The sequence below is a fragment of the Thamnophis elegans genome, chromosome 8, assembly GCF_009769535.1.
Source record: "Thamnophis elegans isolate rThaEle1 chromosome 8, rThaEle1.pri, whole genome shotgun sequence".
NCBI classification, from domain to species: domain Eukaryota; kingdom Metazoa; phylum Chordata; class Lepidosauria; order Squamata; family Colubridae; genus Thamnophis; species Thamnophis elegans.
In genome coordinates this window covers 70,180,567-70,202,982 of record NC_045548.1, presented here as the reverse complement: position 1 = coordinate 70,202,982, position 22,416 = coordinate 70,180,567, and the positions used below count along the sequence as shown (strand labels likewise).

The 22,416-nt window shown below is 43.0% G+C and overlaps 1 protein-coding gene across 3 annotated transcripts in view; it reads left to right on the top strand.

The window, feature by feature from the left end:
- ASAP1 (ArfGAP with SH3 domain, ankyrin repeat and PH domain 1) overlaps nt 1-22,416 on the top strand; it is a 174,964-nt gene that overhangs the window by 145,050 nt on the left and 7,498 nt on the right. For all 3 annotated transcript variants that reach the window (XM_032222635.1, XM_032222634.1, XM_032222636.1), the window contains 7 exons: nt 2,057-2,172; nt 4,562-4,629; nt 5,436-5,543; nt 10,025-10,256; nt 15,404-15,574; nt 21,759-21,825; nt 22,294-22,352. In XM_032222635.1, coding sequence (XP_032078526.1) covers nt 2,057-2,172; nt 4,562-4,629; nt 5,436-5,543; nt 10,025-10,256; nt 15,404-15,574; nt 21,759-21,825; nt 22,294-22,352 — 821 coding nt within the window. The remainder of the gene's footprint in view (nt 1-2,056; nt 2,173-4,561; nt 4,630-5,435; nt 5,544-10,024; nt 10,257-15,403; nt 15,575-21,758; nt 21,826-22,293; nt 22,353-22,416) is intronic.

Here is a 22,416-nt window from a genome sequence, read left to right as displayed (position 1 = left end):
GCGCTGTGCCCAGCTGGAGCGGGGAGTTGCCAGGCAGCTGCTCTCATGAGCAGCCGCCCTGCAACGCCCCTTTCCAGCCGGGCAGAGCACCACTCACCGACCCAGTAATATCCCAAAGGCGCTAAACCGCATGGCGCTCTGCCCGGCGCTCTGCCCCCAGCTCACGTGCCTGCCAGTCTCACCATGCTCTGGCCCAGCTCTCCCTGCAGGGCCAGGATGCCGCCGCAGCCTCGCTCTGGTGGGACAAAGAGTCTTCCCACAGCCAGCCCACAACCATAGAGCGTAGTCCCAGAGCGGCTGCTGCCGGAAGATTCGGCAGCGGATCTCCAGAGTTTGGAAGCCGGTTATGCTCGGAGAACAATGGCGGCGGAGGTAGCACAACGGCGGCGGTGCCCTGGCCCTCCAGGGAGAGATGGCATAGGGCATGATGAGGCTGGGAGGCACATGAGCTGGGGCGGACAGGTGCTCGCGCAACCTGGGCGGCTGCTCATGAGCGTGGTCACCTCATGGTGGCTTTGTTGTGCTGCTGCGACAGGCTGTGCCCAGCTCTTCGGGCGCCTGCTTGCAAGAGAGCAACCAATAACTCTCCCCCCCCCCCCCCATCATAAGGCCCAAGCAACATTTCGGGAGTCAAAAGAAAATAAGATGTTCTTAATATGTCTTATTTTCGGGGAAACACAGAATGGTAGATAGAAAGAGATAGAATGACAGATTATATAGATAGATATACAGATAGATATACACATTATATAGATAGATATACAGATAGATATATAGATAGATGATGATAAATAGATAGATAGATAGATAGATAGATAGATAGATAGATAGATAGATAGATGATAGATAGATAGATAGATGACAGATACGATGAGAGAGAGAAAGAGATGACAGACAGATATGATATGACATAGATTGATAGACAGACAGACAGATGAGAGAGAGAGAGATGACAGACAGATATGACATAATAGATAGATATATAGATAGATGACAGATATGATAAGAGAGAGAGAGAGAGATGCCAGACAGATATGATTATAGATATGACAGATAGATAAATGAAGTCATTAAACAAAGCAAATACAGGGGGAGCAGGAGGAGGAAGCCAACTGCTGATTTTATTTCCCTTTGGGAGAGAGTGGGGTGAGGAGATTTTGGATACCGCAGGACTGGTAAGAAAACAGAGATGGGGACATTGACTCAAGAACTGGCACATTCTTCCATTGGTCAGCTGGGGGTGAGTGCTGTTTGGCTCTTGGTGTTGAATAGGTAGCTGGTTCTTGACTTACCATTACAATCAAGCCCCAAATTCCTGTTGCTATGCAAGACAGTTTTAAAGTGAATTTTGCCCCACCGTGCGACCTTTCTTGCCTCCGTTGTTAAGTGAATTACTGCAGTTGTTAATAACCCATGTATTAAGAGAAACTGGCTTCTCCCATTGACTTTGCTTGTCAAAATATTGCAAAAAATGATCACAGGACCCCAGGACACTGCAACTGTCATAAATACATGCCAGTTGCCAAGCTTCCAAATTTTGATCACGTGGCCATGGGGATGCTGCAAAAATGTATAGAGCCGAGGTGGCGCAGTGGTTAGGGTGCAGTACTGCAGGCTACTTCAGCTGACTGTTATCTGCAGTTCAGCAGTTCTAATCTCACCGGCTCAAGGTTGACTCAGCCTTCCATCCTTCCAAGGTGGGTGAAATGAGGACCCAGACTATGGGGGTGATATGCTGACTCTGTAAACCGCTTAGAGAGGGCTGAAAGCCCTATGAAGCAGTATATAAATCTAACTGCTATTGCTATTGCTATTGTGAAAATGTGAGAAATGGCAATAAATTCCTTTTATTCAGTGCAACTTCGAATATTCACTGAATGAATGGTTGTAAGCCAAGGCCTACCTGAAGAATCTCCTCATTTCATACTTCGCATCTATTATACACTTTTTACAGAATAAAATGAATTCATGGATATGTACTGCATATCCCAAATGTTAAATCCATGATTAGACATGAAAACTAATATAGGATTTCTTTTTCTCCTTTATTTTTTAGTGGAAACCTGGATAAGCAAACAGTGTTGGGGAATACAGCTCTACATTATTGCAGTATATATAACAAGCCAGAGTGTTTGAAGTTGGTTTTGAAGGGGAAGCCAACTTTGCATATAGGTGAGTATGTTCTCTTCACTATTAGTCAATAAAAAGTACTGGAAGTATATATTCACAGACATACATACATCTGTGTGTGTCTGTGAATATATACTTTAAATATTCTCTGTCTCTGTCTGCCTCTGTCTCTGTCTCTCTCTCCCTCCCTCCCTCCCTCCGTATGTATGTATGTATGTATGTATGTATGTATGTATGTATGTATGTATGTATATGTATATATAAAGGCTTTGTGTGTGTGTTCCAGCTTAACTTGGTACACAGATGACTTACTATCTGGAAACAAATATTGTGGGGGTAAGACACCCCTAAAACCCCTTGGGGTATGTACTCTGTTAAGACACAGCCTGTTGTGCCTTAAAATGTCTTCTACTGTACCTGCTGTAAAAATAGCTTCTACTGTACAGCGCAGTAGAGTTGCCATGGTAACAGCTTCATAATACTCCACAAGGGGACTCTCTTTGGTAAGGAGGAAAATCCAACATTAAAGATTATGTTTGGTCCGGACATTTTGCCCTTATAAATAAATACTGGGGCAATGCCGGGTTGTCGGCTAGTTCACTATAAAATAGGTACATTTGACTGGAAGTAATTATCAATATTCCTCTAGTAATTACCCTAAAAAGCTTTTCTCAATGTGCAATCTCCTGATGATTCTCAATTTGCATTTTGTTCATATTTCAGTTAGGCCTTTGATGATTTACCTCAGCTGTCACTGCTTTTGAAGTTAACGTTAAAATAAGATGCCCTTGATCAAAGGGTTGAATAATGAACAGTTTTCAAGTGTGGTCCCAACATTCATAAATGAAATATAATATGGGAAGGACCATAATTTGTAATTCTGTTTCTTTGATTCCCCTATCTAGTTTTTACACCGGTAATCAAGAACCTAGTTTGTGCCTACTTGCTCACATGGTCCAAAGCAAAACATGATTTTCGTTTTGCCAATTCCATCTTCGAAATATATCTTGTATTGTTCTTCTGAAGTGTGGTCTTTCTGACTCACATATAAATTTTCATGTATTCTAATTGCAGGTAGTCCTCAACTTACGACCACAATTAAGCCCAGAATTATGATTGTAAGCAGGGGTGAAATGCTACCAGTTCGGGCCGGTTCGCCCGAACCGGTAGCAAAAAAATGCTTTAAAAAAGGAAAAAAAGTTCGCCGTGCATGCGCGCACAAGCAAACCAGTAGCAGACTTCAGAGAATTTCACCGGTTGTAAGTTGTGATGGTTGTTAAGTGAGGTACTCATATGATCACATTTTAATGACCACTGGCCCTGTTGCAGTAGTCTAGTGACCCCATGGGTTGTTAAACGGAGCATGGGGTGTGCACAGGAGTGGGGGAGACCCTTGGAAGCTTGACACAGGCCTCAGCCTGCATTGCAGCACCTCCCCATCTCCCATGTGGCCCTGCCCTGAGCTCTTCCACCCCATGAGGCACTACATGCTCCACTCCCTGGGTCTCATACACTGGGGCCTCTCCCCTCCTGGTCATGCCTCATTCCACTTTTTCTGGAGGTCACTTTTGGAAAGGAAAAGCAACGAATCCACAGTGCCTCCTTCCTGTAGTTTTATATGTGTGTGTGTGTCTGTGTGTGTGTGTGTTTTGTTTTTTGTTTTATTTGTGCTGATACATAAATAAAGGGAGACTAGTATAGATCTATTTCAAGCTATTTAGCTCTCATCAGCTAGCCATACCCTTACTGGGATTTTAACCTGGGCTATGTTACATACTAGGCAGACATCTTAGCCATTAGGCCACAGGCTCTTATCCGTTATCAGCGAAGCCAGGGAAGAAGGTATATATTTAGAGTCACAACCCCTGGTAAGCCCCAATTATGGGAGGAAGCTAACTGCTTCCATCATCTGTCAATCAGCTCGTATTATATACATACATACATACATACATACATACATACATACATACATACATACATGTATATATATATTACTTATTTGGCTAAGTGTGGTTAGACATAGAGGGAATTTGCCTTACAAGAAGAACAGAACATATATTAAGATAGAGATAAGAATAAAATGGCAACTGATAACAGGAGTATGATGAGAATAATTATATTTAATGTTGTTATTGTATTTTTATTAGGAGATATGTTATGAAGGAAATGAATGCTATAATTGTTCAATGTATATAATTTGTGGAAGGATGTTGCACAGAAATATTTGTACCCAGACAACACACTGCTTAAGCTTAAGAGATGAAATGTTTATATATTTTTTAAAATGGAAAATAAATTTTAAAAACTTTTTTTAAAAAAAGAAATTTTTCTTCAGTACAATTTTCATTGCATTTTTTCCTTTTTAACGGTGAATGAATATTGAACTTTATTGCAACATTTGATAGTTTAATTTTATCCTGACTATTTGCAGTAAATCAAGCTGGTGAAACTGCCCTGGACACGGCGAAGAGACAGAAAGCTATCCAGTGTGAAGATTTGGTAAGAAAATCATGCTTGTTTACAATTAAAAGATGAGAAGGGGAAATTTGCATGAACATTTGTTTCTCCTTCCCTCTCCCTCCCTCTCTCTTTTGCACATGTAGAATGGGATGAATCGGTTACAGACAGAGATTCCAGACTGATATTTTGTTCTTTTTCAGCCTTAAAACACTCTACTTGTTCCATTCAGTTGCCCAGACTCCACCCCGCAAGGGATTATGGGTTCGTTAAAAGAAGATGATGATGAAAGCGTGAACCCTTGCATGAGAAAGTTTACCATGCTTTATTTCTTAATTTAGTGGGGACACGGTGGCTCAGTGGCTAAGATGCTGAGCTTGTCGATCAGAAGGTCGGCAGTTTGGCAATTTAAATCCCTAGCGCCGCGTAACGGAGTGAGCTCCCGTGACTTGTCCCAGCTTCTGCCAACCTAGCAGTTCGAATGCATGTAAAAATGCAAGTAGAAAAATAAGGAACCACTTTGGTGGGAAGGTAACAGCGTTCTGTGCCCCTTCAGTGTTTAGTCATGCCGGCCACATGACCACGGAGATGTCTTCGGACAGCGCTGACTCTTCGGCTTTGAAAGGGAGATGAACACCGCCCCTAGAGTCAGGAACGACTAGCACATATACGCGAGGGGAACCTTTACCTTTACCTTATTTCGTAATGTCTTTTACAATCACAAAGGATTTTCATCAATCAGAACAAAGCCAGGCATTTCAATCTAGTATAAAATGTCTCTGCCAGGAAGAGAATATGCTTTTCACAAGCGCAAAAGGCGAGCGTTTCAGAATTACCTGTTCTTTCAGCTTTCCCAGGCCAAAGTGGGGAAACTAAATCCGCACGTTCACGTCGAATACGAGTGGAATCTTCGGCAGGAAGAAATGGATGAAAGTGACGATGATCTCGATGACAAGGTAAAGAAGAATGGGGGGGGGGATTACAGGTAGTCCTCGGTTTGCAACAGTCCACTTAGAGGCCCTTCAAAGTTGCAACAACACTGAAAAAAGTGACTTGCGACCATTTTTCACCCTTATGGCCGTTGCAGCATCCTCATGGTCCCGTGATGAAAATTTGGACCCTGGGCAACTGACTCATATTTGTGATGGTTGCAGTGGCCTGGGTCATGTGATCTTGTGACCTTCCGACAAGCAGAGTCGATGGAGATTCACTTAAGAACTGTCTCTGGAGAACCTCAGTCATCCAGGACATGGTTGTCCCAAAGGTGCTTTTTTCAAGAGGCAACTTAATAGGAGGGATGCGGGAGACCCCTTGCAGGGTAGGGCTGAGGACTATGCTCAGTTCTTGGCGGACAAAGTAGCTCGGTTTCGGTCGGACTTGGACTCCACCGCAGTAGATCCAGCCGAGACACAGGAGGACTACTTGGCAAACCATCTCTGGGTTGAGTTCCAGGATGTTGCCTCTGGGGATGTGGACAAGGCCATTCGAGCTGTAAGTGCCTCCACCTGCATTCTGGACCCGTGTCCCTCCTGGCTGGTTGCCAACAGCAGGGAGGTGACACATGGCTGGATCCAGGTGGTCGTGACCGCCTCCCTTCGGGAGGGGCACTTCCCCGCCGTACTCAAAACGGCGGTGGTGAGACCCCTCCTGAAGAAACCATCCTTGGATCCAGCCATTTTAAACAACTTTCGTCCTGTCTCCAACCTCCCCTTTATTGGGAAGGTTGTGGAGAAGGTGGTGGCCTTCCAGCTTCAACGGGCCTTGGAGGAAGCTAGTTATCTTGACCCCTTCCAGTCCGGCTTCAGACCTGGTTACAGCACAGAAACCGCTTTGGTCGCATTGACCGATGATCTCTGGAGGGCCAGAGATGGAGGCTATGCATCCATCCTGGTTCTCCTTGACCTCTCAGCGGCTTTCGATACCATCGACCATGGTATCCTTCTGCGACGACTGCGGGAGGTGGGAGTGGGAGGCACTGTTTTGCAGTGGTTCTCCTCCTACCTCTCAGACAGGTCGCAGTCGGTGTTGGTCGGGGGGCAGAGATCGTCCCTGAGGCCCCTAACATGTGGGGTGCCGCAGGGTTCGGTCTTATCCCCCCTACTATTTAACATATACATGAAACCGCTGGGCGAGATCATTCGGAGGCACGGGATAAAATACCACCAATATGCGGACGATACGCAACTGTATCTGTCCGCCCCGTGCCAACTCAATGAAGCGGTGGACGTGATGAACCAGGGTCTTGAGGCCGTTAAGAACTGGATGAGCGCTAACAAACTGGTACTCAACCCGGACAAGACCGAGTGGCTGTTGTGTTTCCCTCCCAACAATTTGGCTAATGTTCCAACACTTAGGCTGGGGGGTCAAATTTTATACCCCTCAGATAGGGTCCGCAACTTAGGAGTCCTCCTGGATCCACAGCTGACTTTTGACCACCAGTTGTCAGCTGTGACCAGGGGGGCATTTGCCCAGGTTCGCCTGGTCCGCCAGTTGCGGCCCTACCTAAACCGGGAGGCTCTCGCAACAGTCACTCGAGCCCTTGTGATCTCTAGGCTGGAATACTGCAATGGGCTCTACATGGGGTTGCCCTTGAAGTGCATCCGGCGACTGCAGTTAGTCCAGAATGCAGCCGCGCGAGTGATAGTGGGCGCACCGCGGTTCGCCCACGTTACACCCATCCTCCGCGAGCTGCACTGGCTACCTGTCGGTCTCCGGGTACGCTTCAGGGTACTGATGACCACCTTTAAAGCACTCCATGGTAGTGGATCTGGGTACTTGAGAGACCGCCTTCTGCCGATTACCTCCCTTCGACCGATTAGATCGCACAGACTGGGCCTCCTCCGAATCCCATCCGCCAGTCAATGTCGACTGGCGACTACACGGAGGAGAGCCTTTTCTGTTGCAGCTCCGACCCTGTGGAACGATCTCCCCGTCGAGATCCGTACCCTCACCACCATCCAGACCTTTCGCGCAGCCCTCAAGACCTGGCTCTCCCAACAGGCCTGGGGATAGGTTCCCAATTTACCTGCCCGAGTGTTGACTGTTGAATGAAAGTTGTGTTTTATTATTTTTCTTTTGTTCACATTTTGTTTTGTCTTTTGATACTGCACCCCCTTCCCTGTGATTGTAAGCCGCCCTGAGTCCCCTCAGGGAAAAGGGCGGCCTATAAATCTTAATAAAATGAAAATGAAAATGAAACTGGACTTTCTGGTTTTTCTTTGAAGATGTTTCGCTCCTCATCCAAGATGCTTCTTCAGCTCTGACTGGCTGGTGGGGGATGGAAGGAATGGAACAGAACGGTCCTTTCAACAGCTACAAGAAAGCTCCTCCCCATTTGTACTAAGGTGACTCCGAGGACACAAATAAACCTCCAGGTGGCCTCAGCGACTCTCTAAAAGGATGCAAATGACCAGCTGTCTGCAAGGAATATAAACCCTTCCATCCCCCACCATCCAGTCAGAGCTGAAGAAGCTTCTTGGATGAGAAGCAAAACATCTTCAAAGAAAAACCAGAAAGTCCAGTGGCTTCCTGGAAAAAACACCTTTGGGACTTAACAACTAGCTATGCATAGATTGTAGGGTATAATGAATGTGTTACTAACTTAACAACTGTAGGGATTCACTTAACTACAAGACCGTCTTCTGCCACATACCTCCCAGCGTCCGATAAGATCTCACAGGGTGAGCTTTCTCTGGGTGTTGTCGATTAGACAATGTCGTCTGGCGGCCCCCCAGGGGAGGACCTTCTCTGTAGCTGCCCCGGCCCTATGGAACGATCTACCCCCAGAGATCCAGACCCTCCCCACTCTCTCGGCCTTCCGTAAGCCTATTAAGACCTGGCTATTCCAGCCTGGGGCTGTTGACCTCTTGAATGAGGTCCAGCCCCACTAAGGTTGAGTGCATGTTGTGTTTTTTTTTAACTTCTCTGTCTTTCTATTTTTTTAAATTTTTAGTATTTTTAAATTGTTTTTATATAAACTGCCCGGAGTCCTTCGGGATTGGGTGGCGTATAAATTTATTAAACATTAAACATTAACAATTGTGGCAAGAAAGATCTAAAAATGGGACAAAACTCACAACAACTATCCCACTTAACAACAAAAACTTGGGGCTTAAATTTGGGTTGTAAGTCAAGGGCTACCTGAATTAGTTTTCAATTTAGCACCAATCACAGGGACCATCCTCCCATGAGCCTCCCAAAAAGAGGGGGAAAGCAGAGCAGCTGGCCGCACAGCTGCTGGCTTCGGGGAAGCAGCTCAACAAGCAGAAGCGCCGCACCCAGAAAGAGGAGGGCAAACGCGGTATTTGTGCTGCCCCAAGGGGCCAGTGGGCTGCAAGCAGACAGTTCCCTCCCCTTCCCCCCGTGGCACCACTCATGCTGCTCACGTCTACCCCTACCCCCCCCCCCCGGGGGGGCTTATTTTCGGGATCGGGGTATTATTAGGCCCACCCTCAAAAAATTAGGGTTGGGCTGTTTGTTGGGGTAGGTTGTGTTTTTGGAGAAACATGGTAGATGGTAGTAAAGTTACTGACTTGTTCATAAGTTAGTTCTGGTTACTTGCACCTGACAATAATGAAATATATTTAGAAACTACGGTATATGTCCATGTATACCTTATTTTTCGAAGTATAAGACACACCTTTTCTCCCCAAAAAAGAAGATGAAAATCTGGGTGCATCTTATACACTGAATACAGCATTTTTGGCCTACTGACCTCCCCCCTTCTCAAAAATTGATGTGCAGAGGGTTTGGGAGGCCTGCAAAGTGCTCCTTGGGGCTGGGGAGGGCAAAAATGAGCCAAAATTTTGGCCATTTCTTGCTCCGTTTCCCTCCCCCCAGCCCCCAGAGCACTCTAGAAGCCTCCCAAAGCCTATGCATGCCCTGTTTTTTTTGCAAAAAAACAGGCCATTTTTTGCTCGTTTTTGTCCTCCCCCAGGAGCACTTTGCAGGTCTCTTTAAACTCTCTGCATGGCCCATTTTTCAAAAAAAAAACCTAGGCGTGCAGAGAGTTTGGGAGGCCTGCAGAGTGCAAAATCTTTTTTTTTTTTAATTTACCTCTTCAAAATCTTGGTGCGTCTTATACTCCGGTACGTCTTATATTCTGAAAAATACGGTAATTCATTAACCTAGTTTCTTGCCTTCTACGCTTCTAAGATTCATGGGGGAGTTTAGAAGAGTTCATGAGCTTTCCATGAGCTCAAGAATGTCTTTTTTGAAGTAGATTTTCTCTCTCTCTCACGAGACGTATAATGCAAAATTGTACCTGTCGCTGAAATAAATAAGGAAACTTCCTATGACAGAACTGAAAATCACTGTTCATGCCTCGGTAGTTTACCCAACAACATCATTTCCTGTCCTTTAGCTGGAAAGTTTTGACTTTTACTAGTTAAATAGAGAGGGCACCTTGAGATAAAAGTGTTCTTTTTTGTCCCCACAGCCTAGTCCGATTAAGAAAGAGCGTTCTCCGAGACCACAGAGTTTTTGTCATTCTTCCAGTATTTCCCCTCAAGACAAAATGGCTATTCCAGGTCTTAGCACTCCACGAGACAAACAGAGGCTCTCCTACGGTGCCTTCCCACATCAGATTTTTGTCTCTGGCAGCATTGACTCTGCCACTTCACCAACAACTGTGGATGGGCCCCCGCTTCCTCCAAGAAATGCTGGAAAAGGTATTTGTTCGGCGCTGCTGTGAGTGTTGCGGGAATGGGGCGTGATTTCTGTTTTGCCCCCAATCCTATAGAAACCTAACTGTTTAATTTTCGCTTTCTGGAAGAAGAGGATTTTCAAATGGTGTGGTGAACCCAGGTGATGAGTAGCGTATTTATAGAAATGTAAACAACTTATTTCTCTTTTATGTATTATACAAAGCTGAGTAACATTTTTAAAGGGCATTTCACTGAGGTTATAAATTCCAAAATTTCTGGACAATGACTTATATAGCACTTATAGCAATAGCGCTCAGACTTATATACCGCTTCATAGTGCTTTACAGCCCCCTCTAAGCAGTTTAAAGACTCAGCATCTTGCCCTCAACAATCTGGGTCCTCATTTTACTCACTTCGGAAGGATGGAAGGCTGAGTCAACCTTGAGCCGGTGAGATTTGAACTGCCAAACTGCAGCTAGCAGTCAGCTGAAGTAGCCTGCAGTACTGCAATCTAACCACTGCGCCACCTCGGCTCTTATATAGGCAGGCATTAATGTTTTGCAATTATATAACTATAAAACTATGCTTTTTTCCCATAGAGTAGCATGCAGAATTAAAAACCCCAGAAAAAGAGCCTGTTTATAATCAGAAAAGAGAGATTAAAAAAAAACTTGCCGAGTGAAATCTTCATGCAATATTTTTAAATTCTTCTAGTTATTCTGTTAACATATGTCAGCCTTTTTCAAAAGGCAATTTTAAGATTTCAAACTCACAGAATTCTTCAGCAGGCAATAACTCAATGTTTTGAGCAGAGATTGCCATAAAAGGAGCAGGGCGGCTCTCCTGCATTAAGAAGGCTGGGCTGACAATTAGCAACCCCGCGTTCGAGACTCGTTTGCTGCTGTGGGACGTGTTGAGCTCCTGTCCCACGCTTTGGCTCCAGCTAACCCAGCAGTACGAAAGCTTCGTGGTGATGCGAAAGGAGCCTCCAACTGGATGTCCCCTGGGCAATGATGATGTCACTGGCAAATCCTTTCACCACGGAAGCCCTTTGATGCTTCCAACATGGATGTATTAATATTAGTACCCCAAAAGAGCTACTTTTGTGCATACCTACTAAAGGTGTGACGAACAGGTAGCAGAGTATTTGTCCAAGCAATTAAGTGACCCCATTTTTTTTCCTTCCAGGAAGATAGAATAAAATTCAGATCAGTGGTGGAATTTGCCTGAACCGGTAGCTCCGAGTATCATCTGGGAGGGAACCGGTTCGTTCCCACGATGAGGTGGGCCCATCCGCCCACCCCTGCATTTTACCTACCTTTATCTTCTCAGCTGAGTCGTGTGGCAGAGTGGTTTGCCACACCTAAGCTGTTTTCCTTCCCAAGCAGTAATCCAGAAGATGCACACGAAGTGCGCACGAAGCACCTGCTCAATGTACTGGTTGTTAGACCGATAGGATCCCACCCCTGATTCAGATGCTTGGCAACCAGCATGACATTCTGGGGTCGTGTTATCGCCATTTGTAACCTTCCCAGCCAGTTTCTGACAAGCCAAGTCAAAGTTGGATTTGCTTAAGGACTGCATCGTTCGATTAATAATTGCAATGAGACACTTGGCATGCACTGCACAAAAGAAAAAGTTGTGAACATTGGGTACCATGTTGACTTAACAGCAATAGAAATTCTACTCTTAATTGTGGTCATAAATTAGGGAATAACTACCGTATTTTTCGGAGTATAAGACGCACCTTTTCTCCCCAGAAAAGAGGGTGAAAATCTGGGTGCGTCTTCTACACTGAATACAGCATTTTTGGCTTCCCAAAACCCTGCCCCCTTTACAAAAATGGACGTGCAGAGGGTTTGGGAGGCCTGCAAAGTACTCCTGGGGGCTGGGGAGGGCAAAAACGAGTGAAAAACAGGCTCATTTCCACCACCACCACCCCAGTTCCCAGGAGCACTCTACAAGCCTCCTAAAGGCTATGCATGCCATTTTTTGGTGAAAAACGGGCTGTTCATTGCTCGTTTTTGCCCCCCCCCCCCCAGCCCATAGGAGCACTTTGCAGGCCTCTCAAACTCTGTGCATGCCCCGTTTTTCACAAAAACATTTTTTTTAAAAATCTACCTCTTCCAAATCTTGCGGCGTCTTATACTCTGGTGCATCTTATACTCCGAAAAAAATGGTACATAATTTTTTTAGGCATAGATCCCTTCTCTGGAATTGCTATTCTCAACTGACAAATCAGAATGAGAAAAGGGCCACTGTCACAGAGAGTGCAATAAAGGGCAAGGGACACTTAATTCTTTGTTTTAGTGGTTGCAGTAGTCCATGCAGACTACCCTCAGGGGAATCATTCTGTTGACACTAAATTCAAAGCATTCTTGAAATGCTTTGAATTTAGTCAGAGACCACTTAACTTTGGCTAGCAAACTTGAAACCTAGCCTTGGGTTCGAAAGAACCTTTGCAGACACATTTTATCTGAAGGAATCTTTATTGTAATCAAGGAGAAAGAACTTCGTTGATTGCCTTTGCACATCCTACTACACCCATGGTGATTTGAACCCATAGCTTTCCATCCTTTTCATAAATGAACTACCGTATTTTTTGGAGTGTAAGATGCACCTTTTTCCCTCAAAAAAGAGGGTGAAAATCTGGGTGCGTCTTATACACTAAATCCAGCATTTTCAGCCTACCGAAACCCTGCTCCCTTTGCAAAAACGAGGCGTGCAGAGGGTTTGGGAGGCTTGCAGAGTGCAAAAACGTTTTTGTTTTTTTTTAATTTACCTCTTCAAAATCATGGTGGGTCTTATACTCCAGTGCATCTTATAGTCTGAAAAATACGGTATCTTGCTTTATAGTGCTTGATGGCCCTGAAGTGTCTACATAAGGTCAACTGTAGTCATGTCCAACTATGACAGACACCTAAAAGAGGTGAAAACCCCCATATCAATTGATACATGCTCCCTCTTGAGCAATGGACACAGATTTAATCTGATTTAATTATTCTGTAATTCAAGCGATCAACATTGCCTTGTTTCAAATAAAATGGTTTAATTGACAATGCAAAGAAGCTGGTGATTATGTTTAACAAACCACTGTTGCTTAACCTGACTTGCACTTCTTTATCAGAATGCTAATCAAGCTTAATAGAGTGAAGGAAGATACTGTATGTGCTGTGTTGTTGCTTAGTATGCACACCACCCCAAAATGAATAGTTTGATTAAATCTATTTTATTAATGTGTTTGCTTGAATGGTATGGTGGCCTAGAGGCGGAGCTCCCACCTCACAGTCAAGAGGCTGTGAGTTTGATCCTAGGTAGAGGCAGATGTTTATCTCTCTGGGCACAATGAGAATATCTCTGCTGTGAACTCTGCATTGGTGTCAGGAAGGGCATCCAGTCAGTAATCACTCAGCTCCATTCAGATGCCCCGATTCCATCCCGATGCATGGGATTATGGGGTCATTAAAGTAGTAGTAGTAGTAGTAGTAGTAGTAGTAGTAGTAGTAGTAGTAATGTATTTGCTTATAATCCTACATCCAGTTATTTTCTAGAGGAAGAATAAATCAAAGCAAAAATATAAATATACTGAAATTAATATAAAAACAAATAACCGATATAACAGTGTTGAAACGTATCTATTCCAAGACTAGATCTTGCTAAATCCATTTGTTAAAGATATGAAATGACATTCAACATAGTTAAATGCTTAATCAAGAATAGTCGTATTTCACAATGATAAATCATTGTTTTCCTTGGCTTGTTAGTGTTTTGAACTTGGGGCCTTTACTGTATTAAATCTATACTTTTGGCTGTCGACACTATTCTTTTAGATTTAACCTTAGATATAATAAGTTAAATTATTGCTTAGATTTACTCATACCAATGTTGATGAATATTTTTATTGGTAAACAGTGAGTCAGATCTAGTCTTAATCAACAATTTTAATGAATGGGATTTACAATAGTAACTAACTTATTCTATTGTTAAGACTCAACATAGTGCAGATTATTTGTATGGGACATCACCACCATTTAAATAATAACACTCTTTGCATTAGCTCTTTTACCAAAATTTAAGGTTGAGGCCAGAGATGATTTTTTGTTTTAATATTTGTATTCTTAAATGTATTTATATGTTGCACTCAGTTATTCTTAAGTACATCTGCTGGAATAATGGGTTTAATATTCTAATGAATGTTATTATGAAATATCTTTGAATACTAATATTGAAAGACATTTCATGATGGGTTTAATATCAGCCCATTGGGACGTGGTGGCTCAGTGGCTGAGCTTGCTGATCAGAATGGTCACCAGTTTGGCGGTTCAAATCCCTAGCACTGCGGAATGGAGTGAACTCCCATTCCTTGTCCCACCTTCTGCCAACCTAGCAGTTCGAAAGCACATAAAAATGCAAGTAGAAAAAAAGGAAACACCTTTAGTGGGAAGGGAACAGCATTCTGGGCGCCTTCGGTGTTTAGTCATGCCGGCCACATGACCACGGAGACGTCTTCAGACAGCGCTGGCTATTTGGCTTTGAAACGGAGATGAGCACAGCCCCCTAGAGTCAGAAACGACTAGCACATATGTGCGAGGGGAACCTTTACCTTTACAAAACAAATATACATGTCCCTGAATAATGTTGCAGGATCAAATCTGGGTTGGGCTCTGGACCAGAGGTTTGGTCTTTCGAGCTTTTGGACTCCTGCTGGAGCCCACCCAAAGGGAATGTCTCTCACACAAGAATGCATGAGACCCATTCTGGTGAGAGAGAGAAGTTCTCTGAGGATGGGCTCAAGCATGAATCTGAAAGCTCCGAAGATTAAATCTCTAGTCCCCGTGACCGACCTAGTTTGGATTCAGTGGATTTACTTGGTATTATGTGTAAACTTCTCTTCCTGCATCTTAATATCTTAAATTTCTTTGTGTTACCTTCTCTCTGAAACCATGTGTATGTCTCTACCACACGTATCTGCTTCTCCCTTCACAATAATTGCTGGAAAAGTTAATAGTAGGATAATAATTTTGCATTTTTTTTTTTGGAATGGCCGATTGTTGTTTTCACTCTCAGTCCTTTGCTGTATTTTCCTGTTGTCTGATTTTGAGTTTCCTGTGTGCTGTATTGGTGTTAACCCATCTTTGTGTTGATAAGAAGATATTTGTTTATCTCCACAGGTCCAACATGCCCTCCTTCAACTCTCCCATTAAGCACTCCAGCCTCTAGTGGCAGCTCTACCCTGTCTAAGAAGAAGCCCCCTCCCCCACCCCCTGGACACAAAAGAACCCTATCAGACCCACCCAGCCCACAACCACATGGGCCCCAGAATAAGGTCCAAATGTCTTGGGGTGAGTTATAATAATATTCATACTGATTTAGTTTCAACACTTATAGGTAGAGCCTGGGGATGGAGTCAAGAGAGGAACCAGCCTGGAATCATTACATTCCCACAAATGATCCAAGTCCATATCCCTCTTGAATTCCATTAAGTCTTTCCTAATGCCAATGTAATGCTGACTATTAGTTGATCACATCCACATTATGATTTACTGTAGTGGGAGATTAAATTGCCAGCTGGTAGGCGATTCTAGTCCTAACTGGTGTCCCGTGTTACGGTTTGATCTTTCGGAAATATGATTCCCACTGTTGGCTTGGTGTGACGTCTTGACGAATCTTAACGTTACTGTGTGTCTGGAGTCCTTCTACGTGGAAGAATATAAAAACAAATTCAAAATGGAAACAGGTTAAAAAAAAATAGTCTTAACATTTGAAAGTGTAAGCCGTGGTTGCAATTCTCTACAACTTTAGAACCAACTATGATTGGATATGATGTTTTAATTGAGCTGGAACCACTGATTTTAAATTAGATGCTCCTGCTGACATTTTAGAGTTAACCCAAAATGTTGTACCATGTTTTCCCAAAAATAAGACAGGGTCTTATTTTCTTTTTACCCCCAAAATAAGCGCTTGGCCTTATTTTCAGGGAGGTCTTATTATTTTTGAGGTGCAGGAGGCAGCGAGCATGGTCACCTCATGGCTGCTGCTATGTTGCAATATTTTTGGGGAGGGCTTTTTTTTGCACATGCGCTCAAAAGCCCAATTGGGCTTATTATAAGGTTATCAGTAGTTGCTACATATTCAAGTCTCTTATACATCAGTTTAAGTGACATACAATGATAGCCAGATATATTTCTAGATTTATACAAAATGTAGTTCTTCCCTGAAGCACAAAACAGCTGAACAGGAATCCGTTGAATTATATATTCATATATATATATAGCAGGAGGGACGTGGTGGCTCCGTGGCTAAGACACTGAGCTTGTTGAACATAAAGGTCAACGGTTCGAATCCCTAGTGCGGCGTAACGGAGTGAGCTCCCATTACTTGTCCCAGCTTCTGCCAACAAAAGCATGTAAAAATGCAAGTAGAAAAATAGGGACCACTTTGGTAGGAAGGTAACAACGTCCCATGAGCCTTAGGCATTTAGTCGTGCTGGCCACATGACCACGAAGGCGTCTTCAGACAATGCTGGCTCTTTGGCTTTGAAACGGAGATGAGCCCCACCCCCTAGAGTCGGGAACGACTAGCACATATATGCAAGGGGAACCTTTACCTTTATCAAAAGCCCAATTGGGCTTATTATCCAGGGAGGTCTGATTTGCAAGGAAACAGGGTAGCTCATTGGTTTTTTTTTTTCCTGAAACTTGTGATAGATAGAAATTTATGACCTCCTTTATAAGCCAGGAAATTTGTTAGAATAACAGTCTTTAAATTAGTGTATATTTTGTGTAGGGAGACGAGGTGGCAGTAAGTTTTGAAGCATCCTAGGAAACCTATTTGTCATCCATCTGTTGACCTTACTCTAACACATGAATTTACTGTTGTGTGGAAAATGGTTTAAATCAGCAATTTAAAAGGCTAAAAAGCCGTTAATAAACACAGGTTGTTTCATTTATAGTTGCAGAACATTCCAGAGGCCTTAAATGTTTACTTGATTAAGTTGTTATGATTCTATGCATTAAGTTATCTGTTTTTAATTTTAGCTCTAAAAAAGGGTCTACGGATTGTTAGAACCACATACTTTATTGTGAATGGTTTTGAGTCCAACAGCATAAAGATTAGTAAACTGAAAAACTTAGCATTGATGTTGATTTATGTTCAACATTTTAAAAAGTGTTTCTAAAGGACTACTGAAATTTAATAGAAATGGAAAATTGATTCAAAACTTAGTGAAGGCTGACATATTTAATCACTGGTGCTCTAGATGAGTGGACTTTATATCAGATTAAAAATCAAATTAATCTCTTTATAAGGTTATCAGCAGTTGCTACATATTCAAGTCTCTTATACATCACTGCAAGTGACGTATAATGATAGCCAGATATATTTCTAGATTTATACAAAATGTAGTTCTTCCCTGAAGCGCAAAACAGCTGAACAGGAATCCGTTGAATTATATATTCATATATATAGCAGGAGGGACGTGGTGGCTCAGTGACTCAGACACTGAGCTTGTTGAACAGATAGGTCAGCGGTTCGAATCCCTAGTGCGGCGTAACGGAGTAAGCTCCCATTACTTGTCCCAGCTTCTGCCAACAAAAGCATGTAAAAATGCAAGTAGAAAAATAGGGACCACTTTGGTGGGAAGGTAACAACGTCCCATGAGCCTTAGGCATTTAGTCGTGCCGGCCACATGACCACAGAGGTGTCTTCGGACAATGCTGGCTCTTCAGCTTTGAAACGGAGATGAGCCCCGCCCCCTAGAGTCGGGAACGACTAGCACATATATGCAAGGGGAACCTTTACCTTTTTATATAGCAGTCTTCCCATATCTCAGGGGTTGCCACAAAGAAGAGGGAGTCAAGCTATTCTCCAAAGCACCTGAGGGTAGAACAAGAAGCAATGGGTGGAAACTAATCAAAGAGGGAAGCAACTTAGAACTGAGGAGAAATTTCCTGACAATTAAAACAATTAATCAGTGGAACAGCTTGCCTCCAGAAGTTTTGAATGCCCCAACACTGGAAGTTTTTAAGAAGATGTTGCATAGCCATTTGTCTTAAGTGGTGTAGTGTTTCCTGCCTAAGCAGGGGGTTGGACTAGAAGACCTCCAAGATCCCTTCTAACTATGTTATTCTATTCTATATTGTTTTGACTACCAAATTATGTTTATTTATATCCCTTTATTATTCTTTTAAAAATAACTCAAGGTGGTGAATATGCTTAAAACTCCTCCTCCTATTTTTCCCACAACAACAACCCTGTGAGGTGAATTGGGCTGAGAGAGAGTGATCTGGCCCAAAGTCACCCAGCTGGCTTTCATGCGTAAGGTGGGACTAGAATTCACTGTCTCCTGGTGATTGGCTCACAGTCACCTAGCTGGCTTTCATGAGTAAGGTGGGATTTGAACTCATGGTCTCCCCCTTTCTAGCCAGCCTAGTGCCTTAACCACTAGATCAAACCTGAACATAATTAAACAGCAGAAGACAAGATCAAAAATAAAATTAACTATAAATTACAAGTCAGCTTCTGAATCTGTAGTAACAGTGACAGGTGAGGGGAAGAACGGAATTCGTAGATACCGTATTGTGCATTGTTTTTTGTGTTAGCGTGTCTGCAGTTTTCATGTGGTGAATGTATTTTGTCTGTTTTTATTACCTCAGTTGTTTTGTAATTTTTTGTGTACGTTTTGAAATTTTAAGTAAACTTTTCATTAGAAATGGAGGAATGAGTATGTACAAATTGAGTTTCAACACCCCCTACAGGGGTTCCTAAAAGTTTGTGAACCCTTTTAAATGTGTGGAGAATTTCAATATTTGTACATAAACATTGTCTCTTCTCCACACACATCCTAAAACTAGATAAAGAAAACAAAAATATGTAGCTTTGGATCATCTTCCCCCAATAAATAAATTAAAATATAATGCTTTTAACGGATTGGTATAATTTTGTTCTCTTCTTTTAGGACTCGGGTTGAGAACAAATCAAGGGAAGCCATATTTAGTTTTATGTCGTATTCATAAAAAATAAAATATTGAGAATTCAAAAGGGTTCACAACCTTTTAAGTACCAGTGTATACCGTATTTTTGGAGTATAAGACGCACTTTCCCCCACCCCAAAAAGTGGGTGGAAAAGTCTGTGTCTTATAGAGCAAATGTTGCCGAAGCCCCGCCCATCTGGTGGACCCCACCCTTTGGCCTCTGCCTTCCAACAATTCACCTCCTTGCAGCAAACAGCAAACGGTGTGGTCAGCTTCAGCACAGTCTGATTCAGCATGAGTAGCTGATTGGCAGTTGGGTCTGCCTCCCGGAATACCTCCTATCAGGCTGCGGGGATGACTGCCACCCATCACTGCTGCCACCTATTGACAACTCCACGTGCCCCATATTTGGCCTCTGCACATCCCGTTTTCAGCCTCCACTTGCCTCTTTGTGGTCTCTGCGCATCCCTGTTTTGGCCCGTTCCAGGCAGCGGGAATAGGCAGCTGGAACGGGCTAAAAATGGGACGCATAGTCACTGCTTAGTGAAAGAAAAATACAAAAGAAGTTTCTTATACTTTTTAAAAATATCTATCCATCCATCATTACATAAATAATGATCTCCGTATCTGGACAAATTTTGACAAAGTTGAAAGCAAGTGTGAGGTCAGATTTTAATTCTTCAATCTCCTGCCTGGCTTCTTAGCCACAAACAATGTAGAGCAGGGGTGCCAAACTCATGTCATCACATTGGCGTCACATGACGTATCGGAACTTTCTCTCCCCCCCCCTTTGCTACAACTGGTGTGGGCGTGGCCAGCTCGTGACGCATCTGGCCTTGACAGCCCTGGTGTAGAGGGAATGGATATGCACAAATAGTTGGGGTTGATCTGCTTTTTTTGTAGATTCTGGCTGTGCCAGTTGCCTTGGGGCCCCGGGGGGGGGGGGAACAGCACAGTGGTTGATCGAGTAACAACAGGTCCCACCTGCCCCCCCCATTCTCCCCCCCCCTCTACCTTCCCCACATGTCCTTAAATTTTAATATTTGGTTTTAATTTATGTTTTAATGTAGATATATATTTTTATGACTATAAGAAACCTAGAGTTATCTTATGGTAAGATGGGCAGCCAACGAATTTTATAGATAGACAAATTGGATGGGTTCGTGGGTAGATGGATAATGATAGACAGACAGACAAATATGATATAGATGTATAAAGATGGATAGATATATGAGGTAGGTGGGTGGGTGGGTGGGTGGGTAGATGGATGGATGGATGGATGGATGGATGATAGATAGATAGATAGATAGATAGATAGATAGATAGATAGATAGATAGATAGATAGATAGATGAGAGGTAGGTAGGTAGAGGAGAGAGACAGACAGACAGAGACGATGATAGATAGATAGATAGATAGATAGATAGATAGATAGATAGATAGATAGATAGATAGATAGATAGATAGATACATTAGATAGATAGATAGATAGATAGATAGATAGATAGATAGATAGATAGATGGATGGATGGATGGATGGATGGATGGATGGATGGATGGATGGATGATAGGTAGGTAGGTGGATAGGTGATAGAGATGGATGGATATATGGATGATTGATAGATATTATGTTTCCCCAAAAAATATGACCAAACTGGAAAATAAGACCTAGCATGATTTTTCAGGATGCACATAATATAAGCCCTATCCCAAAAATAAGCGCCAGTTAAGATTGTCAGCCAGACGTACACATTTTAGTGCTGTATTTCCCCCAAACTAAGCCCTAATGTGTCTTTCTGAGCAAACATTAATATAAGACCTGGTCTTATTTAGGGGAAAACACGATTGTTGATAGAGATGGAGATAAAGTCATGACAGACGGACAGACTCTGAGATGCAGTCAGTATTGAACGATGTAAACCAGGGGTGTTAAACTAGCGGCCCACAGATGTGTCACCCGCAGCCTACGTCCACCCCAGCTCTGTGAAGGGGGGAAAAAACACTGCGGGAAGTCACGTGACGTCAACGTGATGTCACGAGGTTGTCCCCCGTAATGTAGATGAAATAGAGTTTTGACATGAGGTTGAATTGCAGGTTTCATTTTGAATATTCTTTCGCCATTAGCAGCCTGGTTTTTATTGTCTCAAATTAGATGAGAGTCCTCAACTTACAACCATTTTTGACTGACAGTTCAAAGTTACAGCGGCACTAAAAAAAAGTGACTTCTGACCGTCTTTCACATTTATGATTGCTGTAGCATCCCTATGGTTTACATGCTCAAAATTCTGACACTTGGCAAACGGTTCATATTTATGACGTTTGCAATTGTCCTCCCTCAACTGTCTTACTTGACAACATAAACGTTGGCTTCAATTGTGGTCATAAGTCGAGGACTACCTATAATGTGTTGGAAAGCAATACATCTTTTGCTTTAAGTCATAGAATAAGAATATATATATCCAAATCTTTGTACCACGTCTGCTAAGGATTCTATTCATTTAATGTCATGGCTGCTGCATTTAAAATATTTAATGGTTCATTATTCTTACTTTTAGGTAATGATCTGGGCCCACCAGCCACCAAAACGGCAAACAAATTTGAAGGGATGTCTCAACAGGCAAGGTGAGATATTTATGTGCTTTTTAAAATTATTACTAGCTGATAGCCCGGCGTTGCCCAGGTATTTATTTGTAGGGGGGAAATGTCCAGATGAAACATAATTTCTAATGTTGTCTTTTCCCCCTTACCAGAGGGAGCCCCCTTGTGGAGTACTGTGAAGCCGTTACCACTGCAACTCCACTGCTGTACAGTAGAAGCCATTTTAAGGCAGTACAGCAGAAGCCATGTTAAGGCACAATAGGCTGCATCAACCCCGGGGGTTTTAGGAGTGTCTTACCCCCACAGTATTTGTTTCCAGAGAGTAAGTCATCTGTGTACCAAGTTTGGTTGAAATTGCTCAAGGCATTCCAGAGTTATGCTGGAACAAACAAACACGCACACGCACAGATGTATGTATGTATGTATGTATGTATGTATGTATGTATGTATAATTAATTATAGAATTTAACCCCTTGTGTATTTCTTCATCAGCACCGGGTCTGCTAAGAGTGCCCTGGGCCCAAGAGTGCTTCCTAAACTACCTCAGAAAGGTAAGTCTGATCATGAAACAAGCTAAGCAGGGTCAGACAAGGTTAGCTTTGGAATGGGAAACCG